This window comes from Python bivittatus, unplaced genomic scaffold, assembly GCF_059951505.1.
Source record: "Python bivittatus isolate LINGU-HERP-01145 unplaced genomic scaffold, Pbiv_v1 ctg000480_np1212, whole genome shotgun sequence".
Taxonomy (NCBI): Eukaryota; Metazoa; Chordata; class Lepidosauria; order Squamata; family Pythonidae; genus Python; species Python bivittatus.
In genome coordinates this window covers 69,450,107-69,468,170 of record NW_028277075.1, presented here as the reverse complement: position 1 = coordinate 69,468,170, position 18,064 = coordinate 69,450,107, and the positions used below count along the sequence as shown (strand labels likewise).

General features: G+C 41.5%; 2 protein-coding genes across 3 annotated transcripts; one reads left to right on the top strand and one right to left on the bottom strand.

Moving 5' to 3' along the window:
• The first annotated feature begins 168 nt into the window (after positions 1-168).
• TMEM216 (transmembrane protein 216) lies at positions 169-5,335 on the top strand. 2 transcript variants are annotated; one of them, XR_015797141.1, is made up of 6 exons: positions 169-724; positions 1,659-1,760; positions 2,956-3,048; positions 3,949-4,150; positions 4,246-4,418; positions 4,737-5,335. XR_015797141.1 is itself a non-coding variant. In XM_007440377.3 (5 exons), exons 1-5 carry the CDS (start codon positions 712-714, stop codon positions 4,750-4,752), a joined length of 426 nt encoding a protein of 141 aa, XP_007440439.1. In that variant the 5' UTR covers positions 180-711; the 3' UTR covers positions 4,753-5,330. The 2 variants fall into 2 exon arrangements, 1 of the variants encoding a protein (XP_007440439.1); XM_007440377.3 differs by lacking the exon at positions 4,246-4,418 and having other exon boundaries at positions 180-724; positions 4,737-5,330.
• Positions 5,336-5,989: 654 nt separating this feature from the next.
• LOC112542220 (fascin-like) lies at positions 5,990-17,463 on the bottom strand. The gene is made up of 8 exons (XM_025174501.2): positions 17,158-17,463; positions 16,055-16,304; positions 12,993-13,049; positions 11,065-11,346; positions 9,927-10,045; positions 8,287-8,440; positions 7,319-7,492; positions 5,990-6,330 (listed from the first exon to the last, which is right to left on the bottom strand). The coding sequence occupies exons 1-8, from the start codon at positions 17,461-17,463 to the stop codon at positions 6,131-6,133; spliced, it is 1,542 nt and encodes a 513-aa protein (XP_025030269.1). The 3' UTR covers positions 5,990-6,130.
• Positions 17,464-18,064: the final 601 nt, after the last annotated feature.

Sequence of the window (18,064 nt, the reverse complement as noted above, 5' to 3'; positions counted from 1 at the left end):
TGCCTTACAATAAACTGAAAGCAGCTACGCAGAGCATATTCATATTGTACTTTGTGCCGCCTCCTAGACTGGAGGGTAGTAACATTAAGCGACTCTCTGGATGTGCCCCGTGTGTAGCACAAACCCACGGTTTGTTCCAGTTGTAGACAGAAATGGGTGGAAGCGGCATCTCATTAAAGCCCTTTGCTGCAACTTCAGTACCTACATTTGGGGGAAAACGGTGGAAAATCCGGTTCTGAAACCGTGACGCAGGCCTGCTGATGAAAGACCAGTTGCAAGCACAGGCGCCATCTAATAAGAAGCATTTGCGGCCCAGAAGAAGCGTAAGAGATGTTGCATATCAGAGAACGGCCCATCTCTTAGTTCTCTGGAGTACTTAGGAAAAGAGCCACCTGGCTTGCCGTCGAGACGCGGGCTACGACTTCAGCACTCGGCCTCTACACAGCCCCCCTCCCGGACCGACTCGAGGGTGGGTAGGGCTCATCTGCGGCTTCGGCGGTCCAGTTCAGCCGTTTGCCGTTCACACAGCTAATGGCTTCAGCTTTCAGATTCGGGCTGCGTCGCGCGCCTCTCGCGCTGGAGAAAAAAAAAAAAAAAAACACCCGCGTTTCTATCTCTATGGGAGCTGGGAATCTGCCCCTTTGACTTCCGTTTCGTGAGCTCAATCGGAAGTGGGGCTTTTTTGCGTAGCGGTGTCCATGGAGATGGAAGATGGCACCTCGGCGTAAGTGGAGGGCTTGGCGGGTAACAGGGTCCCGGTGCTGTTAGGGACGACGGGGTCATGTGACGAACGAAGCGCGGCGGAATGCGGTCTGCCGGCGCTTCCAGGTTCCAAGTTCGAGCGCCCCGTCCCTGGGCAGGGAGCGATGCCAGGCGCAGGTGGTTCCCGAGTGCCTGCTGGCATCCGGCCCCGTGGCGCCAGACGCTGCCGTGGCAGGGAAGTTTGTACAGCGAGGGGAAGGGAAGGGAAGGGAAGGGGAGTCTGCCGTAAAGGAGCCAGCCAATCCGGCATCCCGAGAGCTGGGCGGGATGCGCATCTCTTGAAGCATAAGGCTGAGATGCCCCGTTTAATCAGATGCATCAAGGGAAACAGTCCTTTTAATCATCTTTCTGATGTCACAATCAGGTGGCAGGAGACTGGATTTTGGTACCCACAATTCGCAATGGAGCACGGGTTTTAATCTGTGTTTCCATTTGTAACTGTGAACATTGTGCTTGTTAAAATAATACTGAATTATCCAAGCATGGATCTGTGGTGGGTCGAATTGGCAAAGAGGAACAAAGATACCTTCCTAACAATAAAGCGGAATAGAAAAGATTGGGCTGGTAGCAAATAGACCTACTGCTTTGGAGCTCCAGATCTGAGAAACAGCAACCATTTGCACGAGTAGAAGAGAAAGACAAAACATTTTGTGCCTTTGCTTGGGTGCATACACATCACAGTTCCCCCAGCAACTGGTGTCACACTACATATGGACGTCCTTAAGCTAATCTTTAGGAATATCAATTTAAATTTAGAACTGAATAGAGATTATTATTAGGTTTGCAAGGTACGAAACTAATCTTTTCAGTGTAACATTGAGTAAGTTAATTCCATTTCTTTTGAGAAAAGATGAAAAGAAATGACAGACATGAATGTTCTGGTTGCACCCCCCTAGATCGTCAACTTTCCTCTACACCTCTGGAGATCCTGCTGTTCCTCAATGGCTGGTATTATGCCACATACTTCTTGCTGGAGATTTTCATATTTGTCTATAAAGGTGAGTCTAAGTCCCAGGAAGATAGTGGGAGGGCATACCTAGGTTCCCTCTCTGCATCAATACTTGTGGTTTTTTTTTAGGCATCTGTGACTTACCTGAAGAAAGCAAAACGTAGAAAAGTGTGAATGTGTATTTCCTTATTAATTCTCTGTCTTAACCTGTGATTAAGAATTCAGGGTCTTTGCAGAACCATTCTTCTAAGTCTCTGTAGTAGAATTATTGAAACCAAACAGTGGAAGGCTAGAGAGATTTCAGATACCCTCTCCCAGAAGCTGTCAGTGTTTCTCACCTTGGCTCCACTTCCTGCTTTGGGACAGTGGCTTGCTCCTCCCTGCTGCCATCATCTATCTTCCTGGAGGTACCTTACCTGGAAGCCTCCTCCCTAACCCTAGTGCACAAAATAGATAGAACTCCCATAACCTGTGCAGCATTTCTGGTGATTAAAGGTAAAAAAATATTTTTCTATTGCACTTTCCTGGCCATATAGTTTAGATGTCTGTGACTAGGAGTTTCAGCCCTTCTTTTCTTCTTTTTAAATATCAAGAGTGCCAACATTCAGTAATGAAGGAGATCACTTACAGAGCAGATGATTGGAAAACAGCAGCTTATTTAAGAAAAACCTAAGAGCACTACATATTTTTACAGAAAAAAACATAACGCTCTCAGCTTTTTTAAAAAAATAAAACATTAAGCTTAATGCAACATTCCTAGTTAAATGTTTTTACCTATTCTTCTGGTTCCTGAAACAGATATTCTCCCTGTTTTTATTATTCCTGGGCTTCCCACTTCCTGGAGATTCCAATAATTCAATTATTGAGGTTGCTGAGGAGAAAAACCTCAATTCTTTTTTCAGCTTTGGTCTATGGTTTCCACATATATTGCAATTTGCCCATCTCCAGCAAAGAGGGTGCAAGTCAGTTTTAACTCCTGGTGACTGCCTGGACTAGTCCCCACAGTTTTCTTGGCAGGATTTTCAGAAGTGGTTTGCCATTGCCTTCTTCCAAAACCATGCCTTGAGTAATGCTGACTGACCACCTGGCATGAGGTTGACTGGAGCATAGTGAATTCACTGCCTCTCCTGTTACATTTGATCCTTATCAATATCAAACATTTTCCTTTTTTAAAAATGCTTAATAGACGGAAGATACATCTTGCTTTCCCTTCAATTCATGTGGCTGTTTGTGTGTCTTCTTAGGTCTCTTGTTGCCCTATCCATCTGCTAATCTGGCTTTGGACCTGGTTATGCTTTTTCTCTATCTTGGAATTGAAGTCACAAGGATATTTTTTGGTAAGCATCGAAGGATAAATAGTGACACTTAGAGGAATAGCACATGCATTTGTCATTTAAATATGAGTATCTTTGATGGCATTTAAATTTACAAGCTGCTCTCTCCCCCACCCCCCCCACAGTTTCAGGTGGTTCACCAAATCCTCAGTAAATCAAATCTGACTCCCTGAGAACAACACATTTATGAGGTTATGACAAGTGACACTGATGCTGACAGCATTTTCCTATATTGTGCCCAGGCCTTCTTAATATTCCTACTCAACTGCAGTAATTTCCTCTAGATGTCGAGGCCGATGGACTTCCCTCCTTTAGGCGGTTTGGATTACATTCCACAGTTTAGGAGTAAGTAGGAGCCATGGCACAACCTCATATAAGGGGATGGAATTGTCAGCTTTGTTCAATCAAACTGCCCCTCTTGAACTGGGACCATAAGACATCAAATTCTGAGAATCTGTAAAGTTCAGAATCCCATTCTTTCATTTTAGAAGTGGTTATTCCTAACAAGTAAGTCATTGCCATGCCATTCAGGAGAACGTATTAGGGGTAGAAGTATGTGCAGAGGATAGGGCTATATACGCTAACCTTCAACACTCATCTGTGCCACTCCCCATCCCTTCCTCTGTTGAGCAGAAGGTCTGAAAGAGAGTCCAAATGAATGTGTTCAAATGAATATGGACTGCAATATCTGAGGCATCATTGACCCAGATAAAATCAGGGGCAGATAAAATTGTGAGGAGAGATCTAAATTCAGGTTAACATGCATAGAACTCCCTTTCAGTCCTGCTGCTCAATGCTTTCTCTATTAGCTCTTGCATGAACATCTAAATGGGTTGACCAGACTGTTTCTGACTTCTGCTGAATGGTCCATGTGCTTTGTGTCCCCTCTCTTATGTTTGGCAGGCTCCAAAGGCAATCTTTGTCAGCGGAAAGTGCCACTTGCTATCAGCCTGGCACTAACCTTTCCAGCAGCAGTGATGGCAGCCTATTATCTACTTCTGCAGACCTATGCCTTGCGTTTGGAGGCCATTCTGAATGCCATCTTGCTTTTCTTCTATGCAGTTGAGCTGTTACTGGGTATTCTCACCCTAGCCTCTTTTTCCAGGTACTTTTCTTGTAAATCACTTTGATTCTTGAAGTCAGGTTTTGATTGTATGTTGCCTTTACATTTTAAACACAGTGATTGGTTTCCCTTCCCAGTGGCTTGAGGAAAAGTTAATACTTCCCATATTTGGAATCCAATAGAAGTTGTCTCCTTATAAAGAGAAATAGAAGAGCCCAATTATGGGGGAGCAAGGCTGTTGAGTATATTGAAATAAGGAGAAGGAGAATAATGAGTGACCAATTCCATAGGGCAGAACTGACAAGAACAGGTGAGCAAATAAAGAACAAACAAAACTACCGAAAATATGAGGATTGCAGCCATTTCAGCAGTAAATCACACTTATCATAATATATAGAGTTGTATCAAAAATGAAGTCTTAGAACTGCTGAGGATTACTGCACAACTGCAATTGCATTTCACTGTCTTCTTCAGACTGGTGGATGTAAACATTTTTTCACAAGAATTAGATTTGCTGTTTGGTTGATTGGTTTCCCACCTATCCTGGATAAGCTAAGCGGTGTCTGGAGTTGCCATTACTAACATCTTTATGTTACACCTTTCTTGTTTTATTTATTTATCCTTTCAGTTTGGATTCATACTGAGAATCTGTGTGGGCTGTGCTGTATGAAACACTTCATGTTTAAGGGAAGCTGCATGAAACCCCATTTCCATGACTGGCCCAGGATGAAGTTGGGATCTGGTTTCTTGGGCAAGATGAAAGAAGATACAGTTCCACTCTTTGCTTCAGGCATGCTGAGGCACTGGCCTAAGAGCAGAGGTGCCAGTCCTAGACTGAATGGCCTAAGCATGTCCTATCGTCATCCATGTATCCCTCCTAGAACATGACAGTTGACCCACTTGGACTTGGTGGCATTGAAGACTGATTTTGCAGGTCTCCAGACTGTGGATCCATGAACCTCAGCCAATGCCTAGATTTTGCCTGCAAGTGCTGTGCTCTTCAGATTCCTCAAACGGACACATTCTGACACTGACTCAAGTCTTTAGCATGTGTACAATGACTCTTGTTAGGACACCTTTGTCAATTCTATTTGTTACAGCCTGTGCCATGCTCTTAAGAGGAGAGGGGTGTCCATTCCCTAAAAATCAGTATTGTTATTGTTGTGTATTGGCAATTTGTGATACATGATTTTTCTTCAGTGCTCTTGACATAAATACTTATTTTTCAACTACTGTAGCTATGTTATGGCTCTAAATATGAGAGATATGCTGAGTATGGGGAACTGTTATGCTTTTATAAGGTTAGTGAGCCATCTGCTGTCTTCTTCTGTCTACAGCCAATGAAAGATGTATACATGGCTGAGACTTTCAGCAGTGTGTTTAAGTTCAAGGAACATTTTGATTTAACCAAGTTTACATGAAAGGGCCCTGGACTGGATCAGCCCCAGCAATTTAATTTCATACCTTGCACACATGGCTGATCAGTTTTTTGTTGTTGTAGTTGTTGAAGTCATATTTCCCTTATTTTGGTATTGGGGATGGGAGGACAAATTGTTATAGTAAAATTACCAATGGGAGTGGAAGCAACATTTTTATCCCATTTTTGCTGAACTTCTGAACATTATTTGTATGTTATGTCTCTTGGAGGTTTTACATCTCTGTTTCTTAAAAAAGAAACAATCATGTTGCCAACAAGTTGCCATTTCACTACTGAATTTCAGTAGTATAATTTTAGCAGATGCACAGTGAGGTAACATCTGGGCCAGGAGTTGCCTATCCCTGCATTAAGGTACCTTTGAATATAGTTAGATACTAATATTTCAAGGACAAACTGTTACGAGTGAAGTGCAGCTTCAGGTTCAAATGTGCATTAGTTGATTGATTGACTGATTGATTATGTGCCATCAAATCATTTTTGACTCCTAGCGACCATATAAATAGATTTTCTCCATGACAATCTATCCCTAATAAGAGGCATTAAATGAGCACACACAGCAGAAGTTTATTGGAGGTCAGAACCTCTCAATAATGGAACAGAGTCGCGTTAGATGCATCAGAAGCCCCAGCCCATAATCGGCCTCCTTGCTCAGCCACAAGACATTTGTTGTTGGAGGCTTTGATTATAAGACAACTGGAGGATACAAATTGGAGGCTGAAATTGGTAGGATGGTCACTGGTTACCAGGATTTGCCCATCTTTATCCAAGGCCCAATATTTGCTACCTGGCAGAGTTAGTGGAAGGAAGGAATAAAGTTAGGGGAGATAGGCAAGCTTTTCAATTTCTTGATTTTAAGGGTGTTCTGATTATTAAAGGAATCATGGGTTGTAGCCATATTTCTTGTAAGCACCAAGTTTAATGTAAAGGTAAGTGGGCACCTTTTGGGCCTCAAAGAGCCTCATCTCTTGCTAGATTGGGAACTACACACACCCCTCCTTAGCAGGGCTTTGCTTTTTGCCAGGATTCTTGCTAAGGAACATGCTTTCTACATGCCACTATTAGTAATCTTACGCAAGATTGCTGGGAAAGAGTTGGGAAAGCGCTATCGGTTTCTCCTTCCCACCAGCAAGTTGGCTCTAGCTGCCATGATGGCTCTTGCACTGCCATGATATTAGCTGCAGGAAATCTTGAGGTTTGCTGAAGGAAGAGGAAGCAGTGAGAGAGAATTCCCCTACCCCCAGTAATCCTGTTTAAGAAGACTGCTGGTACAGCAGGAAAGTAGTGTTCTTAGGCAAGGAGGCTCATCTTGCTGCATTTCCAACAGTCCTAAAGATTTAACAGGAAGAACATTTAATCCCTAATGCTAAAATTGTGGCTGAAAAGTGGACAGAACCTTGAGGGTCTTCATTGGCTGCATTTACTATATCCCATGGATCGTTCATATAATGTGAGGAAATAATCAGTACCATTGGAAAGTGTGAACAAGTTCTGGGCTCACTAGGCTAGTGTCTGAGTAAAATGAAATGGTCTATAAGATGCCTTTTTTTAATCGGGGAAGGGAAACAGTGGCAGGATCATTTCCTGTCTTCCTTCAATTTAGGATAGAGAAGGTGGGGATACATTTATGTCTACAGAGCCTCCTCCCACAACCTGGCCAGCCCGCAAAGGGGTGAATGTGTGTGAAATGGCAGTACATCATGTTTCCCTCACAATGCAGATTATCTGGGGGTCTCCTGTTCTGAGTGAGCTTAGTCAGGCTACAATATACTAACCAATTTGAAAATTGTAGTAGCCTTCCTCGTTGAGTGACAGGCTGCTGAACACATAGTCAACACAGTTCCCTTCCAATCGCCTCATGTCAGAACTCAAACCAACATAGCCAGCGTCACTGTGCAGGACCAGTAGAGGCCGGTTCACCAGGATTAGCAGGAAATCTTCGCTTTTACCTGTAAGCGCAAAATAATCCTTTTGACAGTGTTCATCTAGGTCTGCAGCCACCTGCCGGTGTTCCAATAAAATGTCTTTTTTACCCACCAGATAAAAGTACCAAAAGTACCAGAATGAGCATCCTAGAAAGGTTGGCTGCTGGGAGTATTTTAGAACAATGGCCAGTGCTGATAGTTCCTCCCTCTGGTCTTCCTAACATAAACCACAGTATTGACTCTGGCCTAGAAAGCCTTTGATCATTGGGTGTTCAGATTTCAAAGGCACTGCTCCCCTTGTGTTTCATCATTATTATTTTTATATATCTAGTGCACTTGTTCCATTAAGTTCATTATCAAGCAACAAATTGAAAGGTGTTTCTGCTAGAAGCACCTAAACATGGCTTCTGGGGGGCAGTGTTATACCCAAAGACTGGTAGATGTCTTGTTACCTTCTCCAAGAAAAGGGAGGAACCTGCTAGAGATCCAACTCCTGCTGTTTCACAAAGGACATGCCATGAAAAAACATGGGGCTTGGTTTCCCGTGTTAGTTTTAAATCTAAGATCAGCCTAGAGTTGCTGTCCATGAAATTTTTTGACTTGATGGATTTAGAGAGGGAAAGAAATGTTGCTGCTTCTTATTAAAAATAGCAACCAATAGTTTAAAAAGAGCTGAGTCCCATTTTATAAGCTCAGCACTATCTAACATTAACTTTCAGCTGACAACCTGGGATTTCTTTTCCACTGTTTGTCCATGATTTAATATTGCCCATGCTGAGGCCATGTATTTGCAATGAAAGCTACTGACCAACTTATACCTGCAGCTTTGGGGATGGCAAGGAGCTGTCCATTGGGCCGCATAGACACATACTTGTCTCCCATGCGAAGCAACACTTTCTGATCCTGATAGTGGAGTTCAAACCAAACGTTTTTGTCCTGTTTGGTGCTGCTAATGATACAGTCATTGGGGCCCTGCAGGAGAAGGAGTGGATTTACTGGAAAGGACTCAGTACTTCTACCTTACCCAATCTAGAAAAAACTGGGGTCATACCTAACTCTGAGTTTCAAAGTTAACTTTCAGTCCTAGCTGTTTGGCCCTGCATTAAAAATGCTGATTTTACATGTCAGCCTGTATCTATATACGTAAACCATCTCCCAGCTCCAAAGTTGGCCACTTCACGTAAGATGATTGAAGATAATGGCTGTGTTTGCATCACATTAAGCTGCAGTGCATTTGGTTTAGCTTATTGTGTTCTCCAAATCTAGACGCTCGGTCTATTTGAGGTAAGTGTGATTTTAGTCTTGGTTTCCATGACCCAACTGCCAGCCGGACATGATCTTGTATAGCTTGGCTTGAAGCGCTGTGTGAATACACAAATCACTTGCTTCATACCTTGTGCTAACCTATAATGCAGCTTGCTAGGTTTTTATTTAGTATGTTGCATGAACCTAGAAATTATGGTCTATGTTGGTGCGTTGCATGACTCAGCCTTTGTGTCTACTGTGTAGACACACACACACACACACACATTCTGTGATTACTATTTACAGTATGTGTTAGAACTGTCACTCAAAGAATGGCAACATAGGGCACTACTTCCTAGTTTCAATTTCTAGTTTCAATTCTGGATGGAAAGACAGGTCTGAAAGAAACTCAAAGTCCTAGTCCTAGGAAAAATTCAGTCTGTCAGAGTGACAGGTTTTGGAATAAGTATTTATTACCAGGAAAGATAAAGAATAGTAGCCCACCATATAAGTTACTATAAGAGAATACTATAAAGAAGGGTAATCTTAACGGGATTTGTTTACAACTCTTTTAAAGTTATGTAATAAAAATTAATTTGATTCTTTGTTCAAACATTAAAATACTTTCTCCATATCCCACCAAATCATATCACCTCATAGACAGAAATAATAGAGAAAAACACAAGAATGTTCAAATCAGAAAAGGGGTTGGGTGTGGCAGCAAAATCAATAGATCCTTTTGAGAACTTCCTAGATTACTGGGATTAGAGAATCATCAAAGGACACTTATGCCAGTTATGGTATGCCACATATACTCAAGACACATCTCTTATTTCAGGATTTCTTGAGGTGGCAGACGTCTAGGATGTTCTCAGCTGTTGGTTTTGATACAGTGACAATTTTGTGAATGTTTTCATGAAACACAGACAAATATAGCTCAATCTCCCTATTGACATTTAAATGGAACTCAGGGTTCTGAGAGCCACAATTGTGTAACTTACTGAAGTTGTAGCTGAGCACTCATATGGGGAATTTAAATAGTACAATCTGATTAACCAATTGTGTGAATAAAGCAAGGAAGGAAAGAAGAACTACTGACAATGACTACCTTTCATTCCCAAAGGGCAAGTGTCATGACATGCTTAGCAAACAGATTGAAGTAGCCGATTCTTCCAGGTCTATCCCCATTCTGGGAGTGTGCAGATGGACTCACCAAGGACATGTATGCGCCACAATGGCCACGGAAGCAGACCTTCTTTGTGGTATCATCAAACATCAGTTGGAAGATCTCTGTGTTCCCTACTGCCATTGCATTGGCATAGAGGTCAGCACCTGCGGAACAGTAAAGCAAGTCAAGACTCATTATGGTTTCAGCCGAGTGAATTAAGACTATTGTCCCTTGCTGTCTGAAGTCAAGCTACAGCAGTGCTCAACTGTATTGCAAAAGGATAGTAACAAGAGACTGGGGAAAGCATTTGTAATACTTCCAAGATCCTGCCATTCTTAGGAAAACCCTAATGATCTGTTCTTCATGACATTCTCTTGGAAACTATGTTGTTTAAGTAAGCAAAATTTTAGATGTAACCCTAGATTGATCAAGACATGTTCCTTTATCAGTTTCCTCAACATACATTTCTCAGCATGGAATCAGTATGGTGCAATCATAGTACAACTCTTCGTGGGCAACAGGCCATGATGTGGGAGATTTCTGCATGCTGCTTTCTCAGACTAATCTACCTTTTTAAAGTTAGATCATAACTGCCTTAAGTCCCATTTATTTCAGTGGGTCACAGTTTATCTGAATCCAACCCAATATTGCCACTATAATCACCTAACCAGCTGCTTGAATTATCTATGATCAAATCAATCTTTCAATTTCACGGAATTATAGAATTGTCGAGTTAGAAGGGACAAGAAAGATCATCTAATCCAGCATGCTAGCTGGGGAATTCTGGGAGTTGAAGTCCACACATTTTAAAGTTGCCAAGGTTGAGAAACACTGATCTAATCCAATCATTTGCAATGTGAAGGGAAACCTATTAAACCATCCATGAGAAGTGGCTGTTGATTTTCATATTTTCCCTTGCTCTTATAGCGGCCTGGTCACATTACAATTGGTAACAATCCATAGTCAGTCAATCTTTGCTCTCTTGTTTTGGGTCTCCCCAAACCCCTTTTGTAAGATCTCTCCATTTTCACAGATTTTGGACTGTACTTGTTCCCATGGCAAGAGAGTAATGAAAATCATTCAGCATATCAGACTAGGCAAAATAACCAGTTACTGTTAGAGGCTTAATTGCCATGATTGCCGTTCCTAGACAGATAGATAATGTTTTTTTTTCTCAACTCACCGGGCTTGCAAGAGATGAACTTGTTGGTAGAAGACGAGCGCACTGAAACTTGGGCAGGGCTTGATTCTATGCTGAAGAGTTCATCCCGTCCAGGTTTGTCCATCTTTATAGTTTTCATGCTACCCTCTCGCCCGGTCAAATACTTTCCCTCATCATCCCGGAAGGCAACCAAGCCACCATTGACCTCCAAGGAGTACATAGTTTGTGGAGTAATGTCAGATACCAGTGAACCATTGGAAGCTAAGAGTTTACCTGCCCCATTTCTCAATCCATACTTCTTCACTGGAGATAGAGCAGGAGAAGGAACAAAAGAGGTTGACAGGGCTTGGTATTCACTCCTGGAAAATAATCTCAAAATGAATGCCTGCAAAACAGCGCTGCAACTGTTTGTTTCACTCCAGAATTACAGCAGAAATTTTCACCGTACAGCCCCCATTTCCAATATCTTAGTTCGCACCACCCTTGAATTAGTCCACCATTTCCCACAGCTGCAATCTCCTACATACTTTTTTTTTCTTTTTAAAATCAGGTTTAAAGTCCAAATTGAACTGTGCTATGGTGGATTTCTATTCAGGACAAGAGGAGGATTTTTAAACTATTATACTGGGATTGCGTTCTCTGCAGATCCACGCGGTACTGAATAATCCTACCTTGGATTAGTTCATTTCCTAGTTCAATGGCTGAAACTGCCTCCATCTTGTTTTTTAATATAGAAACTTGTTCACCTACTTTCTGTTTTCCTTCTACCAAAGAACCTATGCATCTCACAAAGGTTGGAAATAGTTTTCATTTTCGCAGTTAGAATTTATATTCGCTTACTTGTAGAGATATGTTTCTAGAGATGTTTCAAGAGATTTGACTCCAACATATCTCATCCCAACATTATTTTGACCTTATCTAGAGAGCTCCAAAACTGTTCCATCTTGGGTTCCACCTTATAAGTGGGTGGTCCTGAATCTAACTGCAGAACAGAGATCAGAACGCTTCTAGCTGTAATGAGACATTTCAGGGTTGGAACATTTCAACCTTTATTTTGCACACCTTTGTTTCTTCTGCCCAGCACTTGGGAGAGTTTTGATAAAACCCCAAATAGCCTCTTAAATAATTTGCATGTCTGGAGACTTTGGGGCCATTCCATGTAAGAATGGAAACAAGTATAGACATGACTCAAAAATAAACAACATCCTCCCATTTCTTTTTCCTGACTTCTAAATATCTTGCCTGATAAAGAATGCTTGGAAATATTATGGCTTGCAACTATAGTGTACATCCTTCACTTGGCATAAGAAAGGTATTCCCTCCTTGGTTTTGTTTTCTTGTGACCAATATGGCTACTACTGTTCTTGTTTTTTTTAATATATTTTACTTAGAGAGTATGCTTTTGGAAAAAATGCTTTTGTTTTAATGCATTGGTTACGTTAGTTGGATTTAGTTTTGCACAGTTTAGATGCTAAAATTACATCTATTTTCTTGTAGATCTTATTTTCTTTCCAGTACTATACTGAGGATTTCTATGTAGAGATTCTTGGTATAACTAAAGATTATGGCCCCCAACCCCAGTAAAATCAGATGGATCAAGGCACATATAGTCTGAGTTAGGAACTGGAAATTTATTTTCACATCTGTGTTCATGGGTAACTTGTCCCCATGTGTACTATAAAGTAGGACCATATGGAATGCCTCTGACATTAACAAGAATTTTAAGTGAAGAGCGGAATAGACATTTTTGCAATACATTATAGGAGGTTAATGAATTCAGGCATGGAAGCCTCTCTGGTGAACATATCCCCTTTATCAGCCTCAGTGCAGTTCTTGTGCTACCATCTAATTTGAATTACCCAAGTTATTCAAGCCAACAAATGCTGTTAAGGAAATCAAGCTTTGCACTATCCACAGTGACTTCCTGGGTAAGCAGAATTTGAATTCACCTGGTATATATGGGGAAAATTGCCTTCTGTCAGCATTGTGTGCCCCGGAATCCAGACCTATTGAGGAGATGCAAATGACTCAAGCTTAACTTTTTCACATATTAAAACAGAGGACTATTTTAGGAGTTCAGCTGGCTATCTTAATAGCTTGTTGGGTAAGATACTAGCAGATTACACAGTGTTACTCAAGCATGATCATCATTCTATGCCTTGTCCTTCTTCATTATGATGCCCCCTTCGTGTGCTTGAGATAGAGTACAATTTCCCCTCTTAATTTTCTTTTCTACAAGACAAACATACACAGATTCCTTTGTCTTTCCTCACAGGGCTTAGTTTCTAGTCCTAGTTTCTATTCTAGAAAAGAGGTAAATGAGAGGGAATATGATAGAGGTGTACAGAATTATGCATGGTGAGGATAAAGTGGGCAAGGAACAGCTATTTTATCTTCCTCAAAATACTAGAACCAGAAGTCACCCAATGAAATTGAATCCTGGAAGAATCATGATAAAACATTTTCTTTATACAACAGGTAATGAAACTTTGGAATTTCCTACCATGAGATGTGGTGCTGGCTACCAGCTTGGCTGTTTTCAAAAAAGGATTAGGCCAATTCATGGAAGTCATGAGGATCAATGGTAATTAGCCTTGATAGCAGTGTGACTGCTTCAGAAGGCCATCTGATGAGAGACTAGTGGGCTTCCTTGTGCAGTTGGCTGGCCGCTATGAGGACTGCTGGACTAGATGGGCCAGGGGTCCGATCCAGCAGGGCACTGCTTCCGCTCTTATGTTCTACACATCTGTGCATCTGAATAATTCTTAAAATATAGGCCTACAACTGGACATAGTACTTGAAGTGAAGTTTAATGTGCAGAATCCAGTGGAACTATTACTTTCCATGATTTGGAAATATTTCTATTGATGCATCCTAAATTATTTTGCCTTTTTTGGCAGCCATATCAGCTGATAATTATGTGATCCTTTTTCATATGGAAGAGCACCAAAGCAGATATTACCTACTCTATATCTATTCATTTGATTTCTTTTTCTTAAGAGAAGAAATTATACATTGTTTCTATTCAATTTCACTGCAGATTTAGCCCTTCTCTAACCTATCGACATTATTTTTAATTTTCTTTTTAGATTACTGGTTATCTTGGCTAGGTTTGTATCATTTGCAAATCTGATAAGCCCCTCTGCACAGGGACTGGTTATTTGAGGGACTATCTACCTCCAATAGTTTCTGCCCACCCAAAAAGACTGGGCAAAGTGGGCACATTCCAAGTCTCCTTAATTAAACATCATCATCTATTGGGACCTAGGAAGTGTGTCTTTGTCATTGTGGCGCCTGCCCTCTAGAACTGCATCCCTTGGAGATTCATATGGCTCCTCCCCTGCAGCTGTTTCACAAGCCTTTGAAAACTTGGCTTTGCTCCCAGGCCTGTAGTTAGTGTGACTGTTGGGCCTCTGTAGGGTTTTTTTTTTTTTTATGTGTTAGGTTGCCTGTTCCCGATGAATATGTCTTTTTTAGTTCATTCTATTTTTTCCTACTTTTGAGATGTAAGCCACCCAGAGTTTTTGAGACTGAACAATGAACACTTGATAAATGTAATTTTTGAGTCAACTATACATATATTTAAACAGTTTGTTAATCAGAATATGGGGTGCTTTATCAGTTGCTTTGCTGAAGTCAAGATATATTACAATCATGGTATTCTCACAATCTACTAAGGAAAATACCATATGAAAACTGAGATAAGATTAGTCTGACAACAAATCCCTTCAGATATGCAATAATCACTGCATTATTTTCAAAGTGTTTACAAACTGATCAGTTAATAATCTACTCTAGAATTTTCCCAATGATCAATGTCAGACTAACTGCTCTGTAGTTCCTTGGATCCTTCTTTCCCCCTTTTGAAGCAATGAAACAGATTACTCTCCACAGTTTCTCAGACTGTCAGTTGGCCAGAACATCAGGAAGTTCCTTCTATAGTATCTATGATGCCATCTGTCTGTCTCTGGAGATTTTTTCATTCAGGTTCATTAGGCCTTGACTCTATTTCTATCAGTCTCAAGGGGGTATTCTGCTCCTTAATACTGCTCTCCAAAATTGCCCACTATCCTCTTTGTAGAGAAATTGAAGGATAGCATGATAAAAAGGGATGAAATCTTGAGGCTCTAGGAAGAAAGTATAAGGAAACATAGGGAAAAGAGCAAGGTAAAGGAACGATCCTACATTTTTGTATAAGTTGATGATCGCTTCTAAAAGATCCACATGATTATTCCCGTGTACAATGACAGTACAAATTTTAAAAATAAACTTAATTCTGAAAAGTTTTCAAAATTATATTGACAACATTGTACATATGAAAGAAATGTTAAATTGCATGTCATCAACAACCACATCACAGAAGAATATTTATATGGGAGAAATCTATAATTTTTAGAAGATGGGGAAATCATTATTTTTCTGCCATATGTTAGACACAATGCAGCCTTGTACAAAAATGTTGAAAATATGTATTTATTTAATGTGCAACTTAATGTACTGGCCCTCAGTCTTCATTTTTATCAGTTTCTTTTTAGCAGATTAACAGTTGGAAAGATGGTCATGTGTTATTGCCCCCAATTCAGCTATTTCAAATTATACCTATTGCATAATCTTATTCTTGTTTACTCAGGCAACTCTCCAACTCAATAGGATTACCTCTGCAGCAAATGTATTTAGGGTTCTGTCTTTTTAACTGGATTGTAGCCTTTATGTTTCATATTTTAAGATTTATTTTATTTTAAACTAAACCCTATTCAAAAGTATTCAGTGTGTTTTATCTCAGAATTCAGAGTTGCATCCTGCTTCTTGAGACTGTTTCAAATAATAGTTTTAGGACAGCTGCCTATGTTGGAAATGAAGCAAAGCTTTCCATAAACCAGTCCTCTATCTGTATGTATCCCCTTAGATGTTGAGTCACCTTAAAAAAGAGATATACATAATATAAAACTGTGAACTTCCAAGTTGAAACCCCTGATGCACAATAATTAAACCTGAAATCGCTTCTCCCCACCTTTGAAATCATAGTAGATAGTGATGACTGATTCAGCCCCCCAAGGCATATCACGATCACAGCGCAACACCCCAGCCTTCTCATCACAACGCACATAACGCTTCCTGTTGGGGCTATATATTGCAACATTGGGATGTACTGCCAGATGTAGGGTCCACTTTTCTGTTTCACTGGCAGCCTGGGCAAAGCACGTAACATTGTCCTCTGCCCCGCCCAGGTAACGCTTGGACTGCTCGTTCTGCAGAGACACCTGCCAGGAAAGAAATGTTGCCCAGTCAGCCTCATCAGACAAGGGGCCAGAGGGGAGGAATGCAACATTCACACTAAGAAAATGGCTCTAAGAATGCTAAGAAGGGTTTAATGCGAACACTAAGAATGGCTTTCCAGGTGTTACTAAATGTCAGTTGCAGCATCCTTTACCATGGGCTAGGGAATGGGTATTTACTTGAAACTTGTACTTTGGCAAATATCCACCCTGTGGTACATCCTGGCCCAGACACTTCTGTCATAGAGGTCCAGATTCTTTTCCTACCAACACACTATAGTTGACCAGCATACTTTAGGCCAGTGTTTCTCAACCTTGGCAACCTGAAGATGTGCAGGGAATTCTGGGAGTTGAAGTCCACACATCTTCAAGCTGCCAAGGTTGAGAAACACTGCTTTAGGCAATAAGAAGAAAATGTATATTTGGCCCACTAGCTGGTTTTTTTAAGGGTTAGGGCTAGGGTTGGAGGGGAAGTACATGCCCAACAGTGGGATATTTAAAGCTACTAATTTATCTAGATCCAGGTACAAACTGAGAAGAGGCACTCCTGATCACCACCTAGTTCCCAAGCACAGCATACTTTAACACTCACTCACTTCTACCACTTGCAGAGGCCAATTCATTGCAGCCATAAGAAGCCGATGTAGGGGGAGAACGGCAAGTGACACTTTGGGCCATTTTTAACTTTCTCCCCATCCTCTCCTCCCCACCCACTTGCCTCAACCCACCAAATCAACTTCTGCAGAGAATCCTACTAAATAGCACTGGAAATAACTAGACCATGATTCTGTTGCTTGGGATATACAATCAACAGGGGTGTGGTCCTGAGTGACTGCACCTTGCCATCTGGATACTGATGCAGCAGGAAGAACGTCTGAGGCCCTGGTTTATCCTGGTCACAGGTGACTTTGCCGTTTGGGTCAGCTGCCAAGTAGCGTTTCAGGGCACTGATAAGGTGAAGTTTCTGGCCAGCCCCTTCTCCTGGGCCAGCTGCTCCAGCTCCATGTGGGGTCACAAAGTGCAGCACCCACACCTGGCGAGGCTTCAGTTGCTTGCCTGTGGCTGCCACCTGGAAACGGAAAGGTTCGGCAGTCAGGTATCTGTTTGCTGCATTGACAAGTCCGAACTCCAGGGAGTATGTCATGGTGGAAAAGGTTGAACAGCACCAATTCTTCAGGCCAGCCACTGCTTGGACCCACTTGAGACTGCAGCTGATGCACAAGATCACAATGGATGCCTAGCAACTAGGCAAACCCAACCCCCTCAGGATTAAGCCCCACCCACAGTACATTACCCAAGTTACGATGTTGTGAAAGTATGGTATCACCCAAGCCACATCACTGATATTTTTCTTTTAGCAGTTTGCCTAGTTTTAAAGCCTTCTGTATGTAAGGGTTCTGCCCTCTGGCAAAAGCTCGCTCTCCTCCTCTAGCAGCTCACTGGACAAAGGACAACAGAAGGTTGCCCAATGAGAAGTTACTGGCAGGGATCTCTGAGATTTCCCACTCTTTATACAGAAATAGTGGAGGTGCAAACTTTAAACAGTATGGCAAAACATGTCTTATGTCCAATTTAGCAACCTCCCAATAATGTGTGTTTTCCAATAAAATTTAGGAGTGCAGGTACAACCCCTGCCCCAGCAAGTTTTCCTATGGTTAAGGCAATGAGGCTACAAAGAAACTTCATGACCAAAATCTAAATCCATGTAAAGCCCCCCTTACTCTATTGGGGATTATTCTTTTAGG

Coding starts and splice junctions, on each gene's coding strand:
- TMEM216 (XM_007440377.3), top strand. Junction 1,761..2,955: donor TTTCATATTTGTCTATAAAG/GTGAGTCTAAGT, acceptor GTGTCTTCTTAG/GTCTCTTGTTGCCCTATCCA. Junction 3,049..3,948: donor AGTCACAAGGATATTTTTTG/GTAAGCATCGAA, acceptor TATGTTTGGCAG/GCTCCAAAGGCAATCTTTGT.
- LOC112542220 (XM_025174501.2), bottom strand. CDS start 17,463: ATGACATACTCCCTGGAGTTCGGACTTGTCAATGCAGCAAACAGATAC. Junction 8,441..9,926: donor GTGGCGCATACATGTCCTTG/GTGAGTCCATCT, acceptor CTTCTCCTGCAG/GGCCCCAATGACTGTATCAT. Junction 6,331..7,318: donor CTACTACAATTTTCAAATTG/GTTAGTATATTG, acceptor TAACTCTGCCAG/GTAGCAAATATTGGGCCTTG.